Source organism: Juglans microcarpa x Juglans regia, chromosome 8D (assembly GCF_004785595.1).
Source record: "Juglans microcarpa x Juglans regia isolate MS1-56 chromosome 8D, Jm3101_v1.0, whole genome shotgun sequence".
Classification (NCBI taxonomy): Eukaryota; Viridiplantae; Streptophyta; class Magnoliopsida; order Fagales; family Juglandaceae; genus Juglans; species Juglans microcarpa x Juglans regia.
The window spans coordinates 9,149,170-9,168,445 of record NC_054608.1 but is presented as its reverse complement, the minus strand read 5'-3'; the positions used below and the strand labels follow the sequence as shown (position 1 = coordinate 9,168,445).

General features: G+C 34.3%; 2 protein-coding genes and 2 long non-coding RNA genes across 4 annotated transcripts; 2 read left to right on the top strand and 2 right to left on the bottom strand.

Annotated features, from left to right (window-relative positions):
- The first annotated feature begins 7,222 nt into the window (after positions 1–7,222).
- On the top strand, positions 7,223–9,659 carry LOC121243217 (succinate dehydrogenase subunit 5, mitochondrial). Its single transcript, XM_041141299.1, has 4 exons — positions 7,223–7,464; positions 8,487–8,797; positions 8,885–9,070; positions 9,337–9,659. The coding sequence occupies exons 1-4, from the start codon at positions 7,296–7,298 to the stop codon at positions 9,391–9,393; spliced, it is 723 nt and encodes a 240-aa protein (XP_040997233.1). The 5' UTR covers positions 7,223–7,295; the 3' UTR covers positions 9,394–9,659.
- A 1,023-nt stretch (positions 9,660–10,682) lies between these two features.
- On the bottom strand, positions 10,683–11,786 carry LOC121242937. The gene is made up of 2 exons (XM_041140958.1): positions 11,504–11,786; positions 10,683–11,341 (listed from the first exon to the last, which is right to left on the bottom strand). Exons 1-2 carry the CDS (start codon positions 11,672–11,674, stop codon positions 10,883–10,885), a joined length of 630 nt encoding a protein of 209 aa, XP_040996892.1. The 5' UTR covers positions 11,675–11,786; the 3' UTR covers positions 10,683–10,882.
- Positions 11,787–13,211: 1,425 nt separating this feature from the next.
- LOC121242938 lies at positions 13,212–17,586 on the bottom strand. The gene is made up of 2 exons (XR_005936008.1): positions 16,471–17,586; positions 13,212–13,631 (listed from the first exon to the last, which is right to left on the bottom strand). It is a non-coding gene; the product is annotated as an uncharacterized LOC121242938 (long non-coding RNA).
- On the top strand, positions 13,834–15,659 carry LOC121242939. Its single transcript, XR_005936009.1, has 2 exons — positions 13,834–13,964; positions 15,539–15,659. It is a non-coding gene; the product is annotated as an uncharacterized LOC121242939 (long non-coding RNA).
- Positions 17,587–19,276: the final 1,690 nt, after the last annotated feature.

Genomic DNA, 19,276 nt, shown 5'->3' with positions numbered 1-19,276 from the left:
TGTACTGATGGCGCTAGGGGTGGGGATCCGAATGGTAGACTGAGCTACCAATTCGCCCATTGAACTGACGAGGCTAGGGAGTATAAAAGGGCAAGGACGGGGTGTGGGAGGCGTGGTTGCCCGCCCATGTAGGGAGATAGCACCCTTAATGTACATTAAAAATCTTTAAGTTGATGAATATATTTATATTTGAATACATCTTGAATTGTGCTTTATAGTGATCTTGTTGTATTATTACATATAAAATATATAAATAAAAGAATTATTATTACAATATAAATTCGCCCTCCTAAAGTTCCTTGAACCATAGTTCTAAGGATGGCCATGTGTTGAGAGGGATTTCTTCCCCCAATGCACACGGGAAATCTCTCCATCCGCCAATGACGACTCCCCTTTTAGAACATTGGCATTGGTTTCATCAAATTTATTTTTAAAATTTGATGAAAAGTACATATTTTTCATAAATCTAAAACCTCTCTATCCATAACCTCACATTGGATTAGCCATTAGATTAATCAAAATAATAATATAATATAATTTTTTTAATAATAATATTTTTAATGTTTTCTTTCATATTTTACAATTATACTAACCATATGTTAATTAATAATTTAATTTGATACTTAAATTATTATTTCCCAATTAATTTTTTTCCTCCAGCTAATTATCCAATAAACATATTTGTCAACACTTATTCTACCCAACAATCATATATGCAAATTACAATGCATAATTTTTATATAGTTTTGTAATTTTTGTTCATTTTTAGACTTAATATATTTATTTGAGACATAGAAAAATATTAGGTTTATGAAGAGAATTGTTTAAAAAATGTTATAATTTCAACCACTCACAAACAAATACTTAAAAAATCAAATTAACGTAACTGGTTGTAATATACAATTTAATATTAAATATCAGACAACCAAATCCTAAGAAAATATATGATTAATGTGATCGGTTTGGTTTTATATTTAAATTTATTAGAAAACCCAAAATCGTAGTATATACTCATGCAAGATAAAAAATAAAAGCAAGAATAATAAAAAAAAATACGAAATCAACACAAGAAATTACGTAGTTTGACCCTAATGGTCTACATCCACGGCAGGAACAGTCTAGGAGTCTTTATTATTGAAGAATGCATCAAAAAACTTGAGTTTACAATCACTTATAATCATTGATCACCGTATAAAATATGAATTGGCTTTATCGTATTATCCTCTAATTACCATACCATAAAATACACTTAATCATCTCCTCAAGCTCCAATTTAATCTTGATAAAACTAGGATTTGAAAAAACTGCTTTATTTCTCTCTAAAATTACGTGCGGCTTCAAAGGAGAGTAAATTTACTTTTTGTTTATGCATCCTCTCAATTCCCGTAGGCACTTGACTTTATATGTAAACTATAAATTACAACTTTGCCATCAATTAAAAAATAACAAGTTTGCCATTAATCTATTTACAAAAAATGTCATTAATGAAATACAAACTTAAAAGTTTGACATATCTTCAACAAATCTCCACCTTGACAAGTCTTTTATCCTTGCAAAGTGATCTTCTTCTTCCTCTAAATTGTTCCTGCAAAGTAATCATAACTCTAATAGCTCTCCATATTAATCAAATTTAGACAATGCCTAAACCTGGTAGTTGGTAGGGATTTTGTCATCATATTAGAAGAGTTTTCCTCAGTTGAAATTTTTTCTACTTTAATCTCTCTATATGCTATTACATCTCACAAAATGAAGTCGAATGTCTATATGTTTAGACCTTTAGTGGTATACTGAATTTTTGACAAGATGTATAATGCTTTAGTTATCACAGTGATAACCCCTTTAAATATGCCTAACTCATGTGAAAAACCATTTAACCACATAACCTATTTTATTGCTTCTGCCATAGCAATATATTCAATTTCAGTTGTTAATAAAGTAACTACAAATTGTAAATTAGCTTTCCAACTAATAGTCCCTCCAAATGCTATAAATACATACCCAGTCAAAGACTTTCTGATATCCAAATTAGCAGCATAGTCAGAATCCACAAATCCGTCTAACTCACTCCCTGTTGCACATCCCCTCTAAACCTCAAATCTAGACACTAAGTTCCAATTAAGTAATGTAATACCCACTTCATAGCATGCAAATGTGGCTTCCCAGTGTTACTCATAAACCTACTTACCATGCTAACAACATAGGTTAAGTCAGGTCTAGAGCACACCATAACATACAAGATGCTTCCCACCATGCTTGCATAGGGTATATTTTGCATAAATCTAATGTCTTCCTCAGTTTTAGGGACTTGATTTATGGACAGTTTTGAATGTTGTCCTATTGGTGTGCTAAGAGCATTGACATTGGCTTCATCAAAGTTATCTCTAAAATTTGTTGAAAAGTACATGATTTCTATAAATCCAAAACTTTCCTAGCCATAACTCCACATTGAATTAGCTATTGAATTCATCAAAATAATAATATAATATTATTTTTTTAATAAAATATTGAATTCATCAAAATAATAATATAATATTATTTTTTTAATAAAAATATTTTTATTTTTTTTATATTTTATAATTACATTAATCATATGTTAATTAATAATTTAATTTGATTCTTACATTATTATTACAAGACGGTTGGAGATTAAACGTGAATAAAAAAGAATTTTGGAGATTAAAAGTGAATAAAAAATAGATTTGATGAGTGAATCGTAACCCTTCAAATTTCAAGAAATCTATCCATTTACTGTAACTCAAAGTTTCACACTTATATATTTGACTAATCCAATGTAGCCCTATTTTGATGAAATTCATCAAATTTTACATTTGGCTAGGCTTTTGATGAAGCCAATGCCAATACTCTAACAGGTTTTAAATTAGACATGCCAAACCTGTTGAGGATCTTGGTGATATAGTTTTTCTGAGATAGATAGAGAAGTCTTCTTTTTCTATCTCTAACTATTTTCATGCCTAATATCATCTTTGCTAGCCCAAGTTCCTTCATCTCAAATTCTGTTTGCAGTATACATTTGACTTCCTCAATTAGATCGGCATCCCTACATGCTATAAGCATGTCATTTAAATACAAGAGTAGGTAGATAATGTGGTCCCTAGAATGCCTAAAGTACACACAGCTATCATAATGACTCATTTTAAATCCATTGTTCAACATATGAGAATTAAATCTTTTGGACCATTGTCTTGGGGATTGTTTAAGTCCATACAACAATTTTTTAAGTAAACAGACATGATCAATGTTTGACTCATTTACATAACCCTCAGGGGGTTGCATGTAAATAGTCTCATCTAGTTCACCGTGCAAGAAAACTGTTATTTACATCTAATTGCTCCAAGTGTAAATCTTCATACGCAGTATAGGATAGAATTAACCTTATTGAGCTATATTTAACAACAAGTGAAAAAATTTCATTAAAATCTATCCCTTCCCTTTGAGTGAATCTCTTTGCTACCAACCTAGCCTTATACCTAAGATCCTCAACTCCTGGTATTCCCTCTTTCCTTTTGTAGATCCATTTAAACCCTACCAGTTTAGCCTTTTCAGGCTTAACAAGCATTTCCCAAGTATGATTCTTTTTCAAAGAATCCATTTCCTCATCCATGGTCTGTATCATCTATGAAACTCATTATTTTCCATGGCTTCCTTGTAGGTTCTAGGATTCATTTCTACAACTTCATCTGCTACGGTCAAAATATAAACAGTCATCTCAACTTGACCATACCTCTTGGGGGTTTTATAACCCTCCTTTTTCTATCCCTGACCAAGTTGTATGAATTAACTCCACCTTGGTCCTTATCACCTAAAGTGGAAGTTTGAGTTTCAGCATTCTAGTCTTCTAATTTTCTCAAATTATTGTCACGTTACTCTATCTCAAAATGTATCCTCTCAGGGTTAGTATCATGTATGGGTTCGAGTCTTTTAGTTTTCACTCGAGCCATTTCATGTTCATTAAATACCACATCTCTACTAATAATACATTTTTGTATCCCTAGCTCATCAATCCATAACTTGTACCATTTTACTCCCTCAGGGTGCCCTAAAAATATACATTTCATAGCCATTGGTTCCAGTTTGTCAGTTCGGGTGTGAGCATACGCAACACACCCAAACACCCTCAAGTAGTCATAGTTAGAAGGTTTTCCAACCCACATTTCTTGAGGAGTCTTAAACCCTATGGCCGAATAATGACTCCTATTAATTAAATAGACTACAGTTATGGCAGCTTCAGCCCAAAAAGACTTAGGAAGTCCCAAGTTCGACAGTAAGCATCTAACCCTTTCCAATATGGTCATATTCATCCTCTCGGGTAGATCATTCTATTGAAGGATTTCCCTTACTGTTTTATGCCTAGCCATACCCTCCTTCTTACAGAATTGATTAAATTCACTTGAGAGATATTCAAGCCCATTATCAGTTTTTAATTTCTTAACCTTCCTTCCTACTTAAGTTTCTACCAATTTCTTTCATTCCTTGAGTTTCTCAAAAGTGTCACTCTTATTTTTAAGAATGTACAACTACACTTTTCTGGAATAGTCATCAATTATAGAGAGGAAATAATTTCTCCTCCATGTGAGTTGACCCTAACTGGATCCCAAAGGTCTGAGTGCACATAGTCCAGAGTTTGTTTTGTAGTGTGAGTGGTTGTTTTAAAACTTAAAGGATGCAATCCTCACAAAAATGTAAATTTTTCATCTTTTTTTCACCTAGCAACCCCTATTTATAGAGTTCTAAAAGTCTTTTGTGACTCATGAGACCTAATCTTTTGTGCCATAGAACAACCCTATCCTCACCCTTCTCTAGGATAGAAGGAACCTCACCTATAACAGTTTTCCTAATGAAGATATACAAACCATTTTTAATGACTCATTTCATCAAGATAAGTGAACCCTTAGCAACCCTCAAAGATCCAGATCAGATCTAAAAGTATACCCGGATTGGTCTAACACACCTAGTGAGATTAGGTTCCTTTTTAATTTAGCTATGTATCTAATCTCAATTAAGAGTTTTTCAATACCATCATGGAGCCTTAGCCTCATCGACCCTATACTCTAAATTTTACAAGACTTATTATTGTCAAGCATCACAAACCCCCCATCTAAACTAGTAAAAGTTTCAAACCATGTTTTATTAGGACACATGTGAAAAGAACATCCTGAATCAATCTCGGACACCTTTAGAACCACGGCACTCTCATACCCATCACTCACAACCAAGGCATCCCCCTCCTCCTTAGACCCATTTCCTGTGTTAGATCTCTTATTAGGACAATCTCTTTTGAAATGCCCCTCTTTGTGACACAGTAAGCATTTTAATTGCTTCCCTTTAAACTTATACCTATCACTCACATTGTTTTTACTGTTCTTTCCATTTTGACCTATTTTTTCAGCTCTCTCAATCACAGTCAAGCCCTCCTCAGCTTTAGATTTTATTTCAGACATGGCTTGTAATTCCCTAAAGTGTAATACGGCATAAACCTCATCTAAGGTCAGTGGTTCCCTCCCATACATCATGGTCTCTTTCAAACTAGTATAAAAATTATCCAGAGAACTCAACAATAAAATTTCTTGATCTTCATCGTCAATTTTAATATCAATATTAGCCAAATCTAAAATAATTTTATTGAAAGCATCGAAATGGTCAGAAATCGATATACATGCAGACATCTTGAATGTGTAGAGCTTCGTCTTCTTGTACAGTCGGTTGGCCAGAGATTTTGTCATGTAGAGGTTCTCTAATTTCAACTAGATTCCAGCAGCGGTGTCTTCATTGGCTACCTCCCTCAGAACTTTGTCTCTGAGAGAAAGAATGAGTGTGCTATGAGTCTTTCTCAAGATTTCTTTCTTATCATTCTTTTCAATAAATTCCATTTTCTTTTCTCCAAGAAAAGCTTCTTGGAAACCCTGTTAAGTGAGAAGGGCTTTTGTTTTGATCCTCCACAGTCAAAAGTCATTTTTTCCATCAAACTTTTAAATATTGAACCTTACAGTCCCCATCGAACCAAAGCTCTTGATACCACTTATTATAATTTCAGCCTTTCACAAACAAATACTCAAAAAACTAAATTAACGTAACTAGTTGTAATATGCAATTTAATATTGAATATCAGACAACTAAATCCCAAGAAAATATATGATTAACGTGATCGGTTTAGTTTTCTATTTAAATTAATTAGAAAATCTGAAATCGTAGTATATACTCATGCAAGATCAAAAATAAAAGTAAGAATAATTAAAGAAATGCGAAATCAACATAAGAAATTACGTGGTTCGATCCTAATGGTCTACATCTACGGCAGGAACAACCTAGGAGTCTTTATTATTGAAGAATGCATAAAAAAACTTGAGTTTACAATCACTTACATCCATTGATCACCGCACAAAATATGAATTGGCTTCTTCGTATTATCTTCTAACGAAACCATACCATAAAATATACTTGATCATATCCTCAAGCTCCAATTTGATCTTGATAAAACTAAGATTTGAAAAAACCCCTTCATTTCTCTCTAGAATAGCTTGTAACTTCAAAGGAAAGGTAAAGTTACTTTTTACTTCTGCATCCTCTCGATTCTCGTAAACACTTAACTTTATATATAAACTATAAATTACAACTTTGCCATCAATTAAAAAATTACAAGTTTGCCATTAATCTATTTACAAAAAATGCCATTAATGAAATACAAACTTAAAAGCTTGACACATCTTCAACCAAAAATTAGGAATTCATGTGATTTGAGCAACAGTATAATGCACACTTTTCATTTTGTTTTTAGCTTCATGTATCAAAACGACAATGTTTGGCCAGTCTCAATACACATTCATTTAACGTGGTCCAGCCGCCAACATTCAAATAAGCATAAAATAATCCGGATAGCTATGAACAGTAAGTCTTCAAATTTGAAGATGAAGAAGAATGTCATGTAGCTCAAAATTTCAGATTTGTGTATATGATGAATCCAATGCAGTGATTTTAAAATCAAATTTATCAAAATTTGAAGATTTGACTCATTTGATGAGTCCAATACTAATACTCTTATGACTTGTCGAAAGAGGATATATATACCTCTTTTGAACCGTAAGAAGTTGAGGAAATGGGCCTAATATCTAAAGTCGCTGAATCCGAATGGGCCTCTTCCTAGTCCAATGCTTTCGGATCCCAACTTTGAAGCCCAATAAGACTGCTCGTCGCTCGCCTCCCTCATTTCCTCTTCTTCCTCCTTTTTCTTCTTCACAGACACAGGAAGAGAGAGAGAGAGAGAGAGAGAGAGAGCTCAAATGGATAAGACGTTGGTTCTGAGATCGCTATACCGCTCCCTTTGCTCCAGATCTTACCATGTCGCCGCCGTCAGCCACAGTTTTCTCCGCCACCAGCACCAGACTTCTCGAAGCCTCTTCAATCTCTCATCTCCATCTCTCTCAGGCTCTCCGAACCGCCCCCTCTCTGGTACTTCTCGCCTTCTTCATTGATCCGATTATTCCGATGAGTCATGTCCGTCTTTTTTGAAAATTCTGTTTGCTGAAATCGGATCTTTGAATTCTAAGTTTTTCCCTATGATCGTACGTCAGTACAAATACTGAAAAAGTTTAAAATTTTTTGGCATAGTTTTCTTGGAGTCTTTGTATTTGGTAGATGAATACGTGTTCACACCCAACGCACGTATGATTTCTGGGCTGTTTAAATAAACAAAAAAACCTGAATGTATAGGAGCTCCTTTGCGTGATATCGTATAGCGGGTCTCTGCTTTCGACACCTAAACCCATTTTGATTCCTAGATATTTTTTCCACCCTGCAATGCTGCTACTTTATTCACTTAAGGTTAAGGTATATGTTTGATCCCAGAAAAGTTATCCGAATTTAAAGTTTATCCCTTGAAAATATGTACTTCAACTTTTAACTTAACGCCTGATTGTTGAGTTCTTGATAATTCCTCTTTGTATGCGCGATGCTAGATCAGAAACTGCCAGGGATGCAGACGCCTTTCAATAAGAGTTTGACGTATTAGGGTAGCTGTTTTTGTCCTGTTATGGTATTTATATATTGTTGTGTTTGTGTGTTTGAACTTGTTGGACAAGCAAGCTTGTGTTTTTCTACAGTAAAGGAAAGATGTATGTGTGGGAGTATAGCATAAAACTGATCTCCAGCGCATGTGAATGTATGAGCTTCATAAACAAGGGCTCGGACATTGCCCTCATAAGTTATAGATTTTACCATATTTGGTTCGGTTACTTAACAAAATAAAATTATATTTGCATTGTTTGGACAAATTTTTTGTGGTGTGTAACGAGGCATGAATAATTTATTCATGGCGGTACTTGTGTGACCTACTCGGCATATGGACATTTGCAGCCGTATTTGCATACAGTTGGTGTAGTGTGTTAGCTTTTAATTGTTATCACTATTTGATTGCTATAACATTGAGATGGCTTTTGTGTTCTGAACTTGTTTCTCATGGTGCAAATCTGCAGGTTGCCTGTCTTCTCTTTCAATGGGCATTGGAAGCAAGCGGTTTTATAGTGAAGATGTAAGTCACATGCCAGTCGTAAAAGACCCCAAGCTTTACAACGCTTTCAAGGATTTAATGGCTAATAGTTGGGATGAGCTTCCCAGCCATGTCATCCATGACGTGAAGGCAGCTTTGTCTAAAAGCACCGATGACACAACTGGTAAGGAGGTCGTGGCAAATGTTTTTCGTGCAGCTGAAGCAGTTGAGGAATTTGGCGATATTCTTGTGAATTTGAAGATGGAAATTGATGACTCCATTGGAATGAGTGGTGAGGTATTGTAATCTGTTTGAGCTGTTGAGGAGTTGTTATTCATCTGGCTGTCCATTTCTTGTTGTATGATTTTCTCGGATTTTTTGTAGGATGTAAAGCCCTTGTCAGATGAGCTTAAGAATGCACTTCATACAGTTCACAAGCGCTACACTACTTATTTGGATGCATTTGGGCCTGATGAGACCTATTTGCGGAAGAAAGTAGAGACAGAGTTGGGAACAAAGATGATACACTTAAAGATGAGATGCAGTGGCCTGGATTCTGACTGGGGAAAGGTAATGATGACTTTCACCCTTGCCCTTTTAAGAGTTTACTGTTTTAGTCAGAATATTCACCATAGGTTCTATTGAATTGTGTACTCCATGGAACTTATTCAATGGTTTGGTATCCATAAGAAGCTTCATTTCTCCAAATTATTATATAGCGCAATGAGTGTAGATGCTTGTTGACAAATTTTAGATCTTTCATTTTATAAAAAATCTAGTGATGCTCTTGGTCATGTAGATTAATACCTAGTATAACTTTTTCCCCCTTGATGCAGGTTACAGTTCTTGGAACTTCTGGACTCTCTGGGTCATATGTTGAGCAAAGAGCTTAGAACCATAGTTTTTTGACAAGTTCGATGTAATTGTGAGCATTGTGTTTATAATAATTTTTTTCAATATCTGGAGACTGGCTGGTGTAGTCCTTCGTTAAACGCCTTATGGTCGAGGTTCTAGGGCAGTTAAATAAGAGTAATCGATGTCAATTAAAACTGAAGGAACAATGCGGCATCGTGTTTCTAATGTTTTCTTCTGAGCTGATTCCATGATGCTGTCAGTTCTATTTCTTTCTAAAGAAATGTCAGTTTGATCTATTCCATTATGCTTGTTCTGATAAATTGGTTTAACTTGGCACTTAATACTGCATTTTGCGCATGACTTTGGGGGAGAAAGTAAGTTTTGTGATTGTTTGAAAGGTTGAGTTTAGTTTTTACAAAAGGTTTGTGTTCTAATTGCCTGCTGCAACACAAAGGCTTATGGTTCATTGTGAACCTAAGCTTTTGTACGATACCAAAAGTGGCTGTTTGTGGCACAAGCATCTCTTCTAAGGTCTCGTTTGTTTTCGCAAATGAGATGAGATGAGATGAGATGAGATGAGTTAAAAGTTGAATAAAATATTATCAGAATATATTTTTTTACTTTAATTTTTATTTTGGAATTTGAAAAAGTTGAATTATTTATTTTATTTTGTGTAGAAACTTGAAAAAATTGTAATGATGAGATGAGAATGGTTGTGAAAACAAACAAGGTTTAGTCCTGTTTGGTTGTTGGACCATACTAAGATCAATTCAGTTCAGTCTAATTTTAGAATAAGTCTAACATCCAAACACTTAATTTTTAAATTATTAAACTCATCTCAACTCAAAACCTCTTTACATGTGTGACTCATAACATTTTTTCAATTCAACATCTTTTTACATGCGTGACCTACTACTTTTTTTAAATTCTCATAAATATATTTAAATTCATTTTAACATCTAAACACATTTAAACTCGTCTTAAGTGAATTTTACAAAATTTATTTTACCATCTTAACTCACTATTATTAATAAAGAACTCAATTCATCTCAATTCAACTCAACTCAACTTAACATCCAAACACAGTAAATGTTATTAAGAATGTATTTTATTTGTTCTGGTTGCTGGCAACCAGAAGTGACATGATCCCTTAACAAGAGATAGGAAAACTACGTGCTCCTTAACATGTGGGTGGAGACAAATCCTTTACTTCCTTGGTTCTTTCGAAAGGATCTAGTCTTCAATTACTATTGGCTGTTTGTTTCAAGAAATGTTATTTTCAAGGGAATCCAATCGCAGACAATATTACTCTTAGAACATATTCAGAGGAATGAATTTCGCTTGCACGCAATGATATTTTCACTGGATCATTCCAAAAGGATTGAGAAATGTCAAAAAAGAATAAGAAAATTTAACTGTAAACCCTCTCCCTTTATTCTGTCACTCTTTTGAACCCTTTGCCCAAAGAAAAGAAATGAAAAGAAAGAAAAAGTGGTAGGAGAGAGTGATAGAGATTAACTTAGAAAATCAAGGCATCTTAAGAATTCTAGTGCCTTTACGCCATGACCAGGATTCAGAGGGAGATTTAGGTAGGGGTGGAAGCAGCACAGCCTTCCTGCAGAGACCAAATGGCCAGCCCTCACAATGGCACAGCTCCTGTATTATCGAGCGCCTCCAAAACTCTGGAAGATCAATCCCATTCAAGCTTGAACTACGTGAAAAGTTGGTCTTCACGGAATAGAAAGGTTCCCTACTCACAGCACTGGAACAGCAGGAGAAATAACTTGCAGCAGACACAAATTCTTCTCTTTCATCATCATCCTCATCTTCATCACCATCATAATTCTCTTTTCCTTTGGCTGCCTTGGGAGTCATGTACAATTCTCCGGTCCTCGGATAGTACACCCAGGAAAAGCTATCCGTCAAAAGGCTAGGCCTGTGTCGAAGTTTCTCCATTGCTCCGCTTCTAATGGCTGAAACAACTACCTGAGGAAAAATATCAGTCAGAATATAAACGATTTGGTTAAATTCGTTTCTCACCACCAGCTTAATCTTTTGAGACAATCAATCACTAATAACATCAACTCAAAACCCGCTATAAACAACGTTGATGCAACAATATATGCATATGAGAATAGTAAGTACTACCTCTTGTTCATCATCAAAGTCACTTGTCGGATACTCCTCTTCCCGGACTGCAGTCGGAAGCCGTCCACCAAAATTATGGCAGTTGCAGAAAGCATCCTTCAAAGCTGCAGAGAGAAATTTGGATATCTTGGAAGAATTTGGTGGTGGATCCTCGTGATAAAAGACGCTCATGGTGGTAGACAAGTAGGGTAGAGTTTGTGGGTTTATCTGTCAGATGAAAGCATATATACAGAGCCAAAACCTTATACAATTCACAACCATGTTGATGTCCAAATTGACCTGCCTTTTTTTGATAGTGGCCTTGCAGCTTACTGATAATACTGCTTTGCATCCGTTGGTGTAAAGACAAAGGTAAAAAGGGCACAAGACATTCCAACAAATCACACTACAATCCACCCCCATTTGAGATTCCAGTGCTGATTTAGACTGCTATTATCTTTAATTAGCACCACTTTTCCTGCAGATGATGTCTATGCTTGTTGTTTATTAAGGGTCACTTTAGCCTTAAGACATGGTGATCTTGGACATTTTACCTAAACCCAAAGATTGGTTGACAAATTTGCTAAAAAATGACAGTCCTCCCGTTTTAAGTTATTATTTCAAGGGGAAAACAACAAAGAAACCAATAGCGACTATGTGGCATTGCGCCCCAGTTCTGTACCAAATTTCCTACGATGAATAATTGTTCACGACTTTAAGGAAAAGAAATTCAATTACACTGAAAACAAGTTCAAGAGGAGGAGTTTTTAGAAAATGAAAAATGAAAAGAAAAGAAAAGAAAAGAAAATGTAACCCATTTATTGAGATCAGTTCACCCGGTACCATATCTGGAAACTAGTTCGTTTTCCTCTCACAGTGGCACACTTTTCCTCCATTTATGAAGTTTGGTGGGTCTGGTGGGTCTTCAACTATCATGACATTAAGAAAAGACAACTACAGCACGGTTTCAATAATGCCAGGCTCTGGCCGGATTCAGAGATGAGTTGAAATAGTTTTAAATGAATTAAATAAAATATTATCAGAGTATTATTTTTTAATATTATTATTATTTTGTAATTTAAAAAAGTTTAATTATTTATTATATTTTATGTAAAAATTTAAAAAAATTATAATGATACGATGAAATGAAATAAGTTAAAATCAATTTCCAATCCAAACCGAGACTCAAACAAGAAGCCACAGGAACAGAAGATTTATTTCAATAATGTTACAAAAGAAATCTGATTTCTAGTGGCCCATTCGTGAGTTTGGTTCTTTTTCCATTAATAACCGTAAAGTTTTCTAGCTGGATGGAAAGCCGAGAACTAAAAGATTGGTTATATAAATCTCCAATTAGATAAGAGGCATGGTTGTCATTAGATCCACGTGATTCCAATTACTGAAACAACAAATCTCTTATTGTTCAATCCACTGATTTCTTGCCAGCCGATTTTTGAAGGGAAAGTCACCCAGAAGAACGCCCAATTGATTGGAGAGGACACTGCAGCAATACGAGCCAGTAGTCAAACTCGTAAGTGACTAGTTTTGGAAACAGATCATCAACAATGTCCATCTCTTCCATTATTTTAGCCTTGGAAGTTAACTTGAATTTCCTCAAGAAGACATGTTATTCACTTCTTCAGGGTATCACTTGGTTGATGGTTCTACTACACAATAGAAAGGCTTGAACTGCTATCATAGGAACAACCAAAACCAAGCTTACTATCAATTAACAAATGAAAGAACTATCATTTCATCAAAATTCATAATTGGAATATCTTTGCAAAATACTAAATTTAATAAAAGAGAGGAATGCAAGGAACCATTATGATCTGAGCTATCACGACTGTTTCAGTACTAGAATGGCCAAGTATCAGGATCACAAATTTACAAACTGTACCCACAATAAATCCCCAAATATAGAATAGTTCGTCAAGCTGGTGTGTTGTCTGACTCTGATATCCACAAAAGCAGCAAAACAGGATTCCCACTAGTGAATTGAATGGTGAGTAAACGAACCATATCTTCAAGCAATTAGATCCTGCACCATTGTGTTAAGGGTCCTCTCATCTTTCTCCCACCAGTGAGTCAACAAGTGTTGTCCAATCAATTGCACGGGATCTTCACAAAAAGATCTGACAGCCAACATCTACAATTTATCAAGTTCGTAAATACCAAAAAAAGTAAGTTATTCCAGGGAGAGAGAAATGAATAACGGGCAAAGTGCCATTCAAGTATAAATTAAACAGGAAGCAAATTAACATATGGTGTGTTAATAGCTAGTTCAAAGAAACATCTCATATAACACAAAGTAATCTCCCAATCAAAGTAGCATCAGAAAGTTAAAACATCACACCTCAATGTTAAAGCATCATGGTAACAACTATTTCAGTAGGGAGATTTATGGAGTTCCTAAGGTGCTAGAGAGATGAGTACTCAGCTTAGCAAAGGCCACAGTCCAGGTTAATCATTTTAAGTCAAGGTTTACCCTTTTTTTTTTTTTTTGATAAGTAATAAATTTTATTCAAAGAAATAGGCATAAGCACAAGTACACAGGACATATACAAAGGAAATACCTACAACTTCTAGAAATAAAAAAGAAAACTACCACCATAAAGCTAAAACAGATGCAGAAAATTATCCACCATTACAAAAGCTTTAGCCCAAGAACTCAAAAGTACTCAAGAAAAAAACCCTAAGATCTCCCAAAGAACATTCTCTATCTTCGAAGCATCTCCCATTTCTTTAGAGTCAAATGCACCACATAAGACAAGGAGAAATCATTTTCCAAACACTCATCGCCTTCTTACAGCCCTTCACACCCTTCCACCCTACCAATAAATCGACCACTTCCTTGGGCATAACCCAATGTAATCCTGTCCAACTCAAAACCTCGTTCCACAAGAATCTTGTCACTTCGCAGTGAAGGAAAAGGTGATTTACAGATTCTCCATCCCTTTTGTACAAAACACACCAATCCGCAATAAACAAACCTCTCCTTCTAAGGTTTTCAGTAGTGAATACTTTGCCCAAAGAAACCACCCAACAGAAAAAAGCAACCTTAGAAGGAACTTTCACTTTCCAAATACTTTTCCAAGGGAATACACAACTACTATGGCTTGACAAAATTCTGTAATAAGATGAAACTGAAAATTTAGCATTTCCAGCAGGAATCCACACCATACAATCCTCTCTATCTTGGTCCAGTTTTGAGCTGTAAAGTTTAACCAGCAGAGCCTTAACTTCATCCACCTCCCAATCATTAACATCCCTTTTAATAATAACATTCCATTCAACCTTATTGTTACTACTGCAATACAAATCACAGACAGCTGCATTTTGATCCCTTGCAATTCTGAAAAGGGCAGGAAATTCCAGCTTAAGAGCAATATCCCCACACCACAAATCATGCCAGAAGAGTATCCTCTTTCCATCTCCCATCTTCAATCTGAAATTATTGGAGAAGGAATCCCAACCTTTTCTAATAAATTTCCACAAACTAACCCCGTAAGCTCCACTAGATACTTTAGAACACCAACCTCCCCACCAACTTCCATATTTCACATCTATCACATTTTTCCATAGAGCTTTGCTCTCCAATTGATATCTCCAAAGCCATTTCCCAAGTAAAGCTCAATTAAAAACCTTTAAATCTTTAATCCCCAAACCACCGCGATCCAACGGTTGACAAACCTTCTTCCAACTAACCAAATGATACTTCTTATCCTCACCTATGCCTCCCCATAAGAAGTTTCGAAATAAACTCCCAATTCTCCTTTCAACCCTTTCCGGAAGAGGAAATACAGAAAGGAAATAAGTGGGCAGGTTAGACAGAGTACTTTTTATAAGAGTGAGGTTGCGTTTGGATGTTGAACTGAGTTGAGTTGAATTGAATTGAGATGATAAAATATTGTTAGAATATTATTTTTTAATATTATTATTATTTTGAGATTTGAAAAAGTTGAATTGTTTATTATATTTTGTGTTGGGATTTGAAAAAGTTATAATGATGAGTTGAGATGAGTTTATGTACCAAACGAAGCCTAAGTCTACAAGGTTTACCCTTATTACTATGAGATCAACAAAGCTCAGCTCAACTCATCTCATCTCATCTAACCATTACAATTTTCTCAAACGTTCAAACAAAATATAATAACCAATTCAACTTTTTCAAATCCAAAACAAAAATAATATTAAAAAATAATATTCTAAAAATATTTTATTCAACTTTTAACTCTCATCTCATCTCAATTCAACTCAACTCAACTCACTATCCAAACCTCCCCTTAATGTTCGCTATATTTTCAAGTAAATTGATTCACTGAATTGCTCAAATGTTTGCATTGTTTAATAGAACATAACTTCTTATTGTGGGATTATGGAAGCATATAGAAGACCTTGAACATGACATATTGCTAGTTTAAATTGAAAGATTATAAACTAATACTTAAATTATTGAATCAAGTAAAGAACTTATAGTTCTACAAGCTTTGTTAAGAGGAAGGAGGTATGAAAAAAACCCAGAAATTAGTTATTTGGAAGGGGAAAGAAAGAGGAAAAGGAAATTGCTGAATTGCTAAAGAAATCAGATTCTAATCCATGGTTAAGCACTTCTGTATTTTCCGCATGCTGAGAAACAAGGACAACTGAGCAAAACAACAAAACTACAGGGTTCATTGTTAAGAGGAAGGAGGTACGAGAAAAAGGAAAAGGAAATTGCTGAATTGCTTAAGAAATCAGATTCCATTCCATGGTTAAGAACTTCTATACTTGCTGTTGCTGTGTCAAGAAGAAGGAGGTATGAAAGAATCAACGAATTAGTTCTTTGGAAAGGAAAGAGAAAGTAAATTGAGCATAATATCAAAATCACAGGGTTCATTGTTCATAAGCAGTTCTTAAAGACGTGTCATTAACATCAAGAAAGCCTTCCAATTAAGTCAACAGATAAACATACGAAATTCACCAAATTTAAGAGTATAGAAAAGTACCCAGAAGTTCATTTGGGAGACTTCAGGAGTTGCTGAGACGTGAGCGAAATGAGAGACTGAAGCTTAGCTACGGCAGTAGTCTTATCAGGTGGACACTTAGACAGAGAAATGTTCAAAGAGTGAAGAGCCTCGTCGAGCTTGCCAGCAGCCAATGCTGCACATCCCGCCCTATAAGCTTCATCCGCCATTCGGGCATCATACTTAAGCCTCTGACTGAAATCCGAGCTGCTTTTATTCTTTAAAATGGACGAAGGCGAGGAATCGAGGCAGGCAGTAGCCCGAGCATACTCAAGATTAGAAATGGCTGTATCAATCTCCGCCAGGAGAGACTCCGGCGCTGAGGGAATGACCTTAACCCCATCGAAAACGCTCCACCGGTAGTTTTGTTCTGAACCCATCTCTAGTTTTGTCGCCTATGAACTACAATACCCCCAGCCATGTTCACACACAAGAATTCGACAACCTAACCCCCCCATCTTTGTCAATGTTGCCGTGTATGATCAGAAAACTAGAGTTTGAGCAGGATAACCCCGGAACATGTTAGCTAAATGTATGTGGCACAAGCCCCTATACAACCTTAAAGATAATGATTTTTGGCTTGTTTCAACCCTGAAAACTACGATCTGCGAAGGACATTCTATTGACAGATAATGATATTTGAATTGTTTTCCAAATTAACTAATTTCACTATTTCAGTTAGAAATTAACAAATTGTTTCAGAAACGAAAGATGGCGAAAGGGTCCCAATCTCCTTGTCACCCAGAAATCATAGCACATTTTCTCATTCAAAGATTGAAACTTTCCCTTTGGCTCCTAACTGAAATACAAAAATAAAAGGATTGAGCTCTAATTTTGGGAACGCTTGAAGCTGAGGTAGAAGAAAAAGAAAAAGCGATACCTCAGGCAGTCAGAAGTAGGCGTCCTACAAGGTTTCTTGAATTCGTGGGAGAGAGCTGCTCCAACATCATAGCTCTGTTCCTTGTCTCGCGTGATTAGCAGTCAAAGATGAGATGGGACAAGTTCCTAGTCCATTCTTGAAGAAGAGAGAGACCCGTCTGATTGAGCGACAGAAACCGTAATCCGTAACGTCTGGTTTGGGCTTAAGCAAATAATCATTAGGCGGATGTAATACACTCCTTTCCTTTTAACCACTAATTATTCCATAATTTCGGAATGCGGATATATGGTATTTAATAATTTGTTGTGAAAATATAAAATAATATGTTATAAAAATAATATTTATATAAGTAATTTTATCTTATTTAATCCCAATAATTTACTTTTTACTGTTTCAGCCGACGCACTAAAATAAAAAATCTTATCAAGGAATCACAATTATTTAATTTCATCGTTTTAGTCAATGAACAAACAATCTCGTCAATTATCATTTTATCTGACTTATCTATTATTATATTATTATATATTTTTACTGTTTCGATACCTATAAAATCTCGTTTAAATTAAGAGATGAGTTGAAATAGTTTATAAATAATAGTGAAATTTATAAATTGAGATAGATTTTAAAAATTTTGTGTGTTTGGATTAAAAATAAGATGAGATGGTTTTAAATTGTATGAGATGAGATAGATGTGGATCTCATAAATAATTGCATAGTATTTATAATAATTTTGTTTTATTTATAAATAAGTAATAATATTTTTTAAAATTACATATCCAATTTTTTTTATAATATAATTCATAATAATATTATAAGATGACAATATTTTTATAAAATCAAATTAAATAAAAAAAAATTATTAACTCAAAATATTTATATCAAACTTTTATAAAATCTCGAGTTAATAATAAAAAATATTAATATTTTTATTTAACTTTAATTTGATTTTATATCAAATTTTTATTTAACAAAATCGACATTGTGATCACGTCAGGAGCCTTTCTCTTTCATCTGGAGTGAGTTTTCTCTTTCATTTGTAAAAGTAAAATCAGACTGAAAAGTGAAAAGCACAATATCCTTTTTATCGTTAGTGAACCCATGTAAAAATATGAAAAAGAAGTAATTGTTGTTTAGATTGAAGATGACTTTACTGTACGAGAAGAGTTTCTCAATCCAAACCTAAAACGAGGCTGAAGAATTGAAGGAAGAGATTCGAAAAATCCTTTCTTTCTTATGCCCTTACCTTCCCTCATCCCTTCCCAAAATCAATTTCCTTTCAATACTCTTCAAAATTAATTTCCTTTGTAAATATGTTTTCAATAATATCAAATTTTTTATTTAAATTTAGAGTGCGTTTGGATGTTAAAGTGAGTTGAGTTGAGTTGAGTTGAGTTGATAAAATATTATTAGAATATTATTTATTATTATTATTATTATTTTGAGATTTAAAAAAGTTGAATTGTTTATTATATTTTGTGTTAAAATTTAAAAAAGTTGTATTGATGAGTTGAGATGAATTATATTTCCAAACGAAGATATATCTGCATTTATCCTATTTGCTTTATATTTCTTGGTACTATAGTATCAAGCCAAGTTGGCGTTAGTTCATATTATCTTATATTGGTATTAATTTTATATTATTTACATTCTCGAAATACCTACTAATTTCTCTATTTTAATTAATTTTTCTGAATTTCAATCAATATTTAATAATTTAATAGGTCATTCATTTGTTTACTTGATTACCATTGGATGAGAATCCTTATAAATTATAATTGACCATCAAAATTCTTGGTAGAATTTGGAGAAATGAAAACGTTATAGATCTTATAGATTTCCCATAAAATTAGTTTCTATTGGATTTTTAATGTTGTTAAATCATTACTTGACGTGACTCACAACCAAGAT

Coding starts and splice junctions, on each gene's coding strand:
- LOC121243217 (XM_041141299.1), top strand. CDS start 7,296: ATGGATAAGACGTTGGTTCTGAGATCGCTATACCGCTCCCTTTGCTCC. Junction 8,798..8,884: donor CCATTGGAATGAGTGGTGAG/GTATTGTAATCT, acceptor GATTTTTTGTAG/GATGTAAAGCCCTTGTCAGA. Junction 9,071..9,336: donor TGGATTCTGACTGGGGAAAG/GTAATGATGACT, acceptor CCCTTGATGCAG/GTTACAGTTCTTGGAACTTC.
- LOC121242937 (XM_041140958.1), bottom strand. CDS start 11,674: ATGAGCGTCTTTTATCACGAGGATCCACCACCAAATTCTTCCAAGATA. Junction 11,342..11,503: donor ACTTTGATGATGAACAAGAG/GTAGTACTTACT, acceptor ATTTTTCCTCAG/GTAGTTGTTTCAGCCATTAG.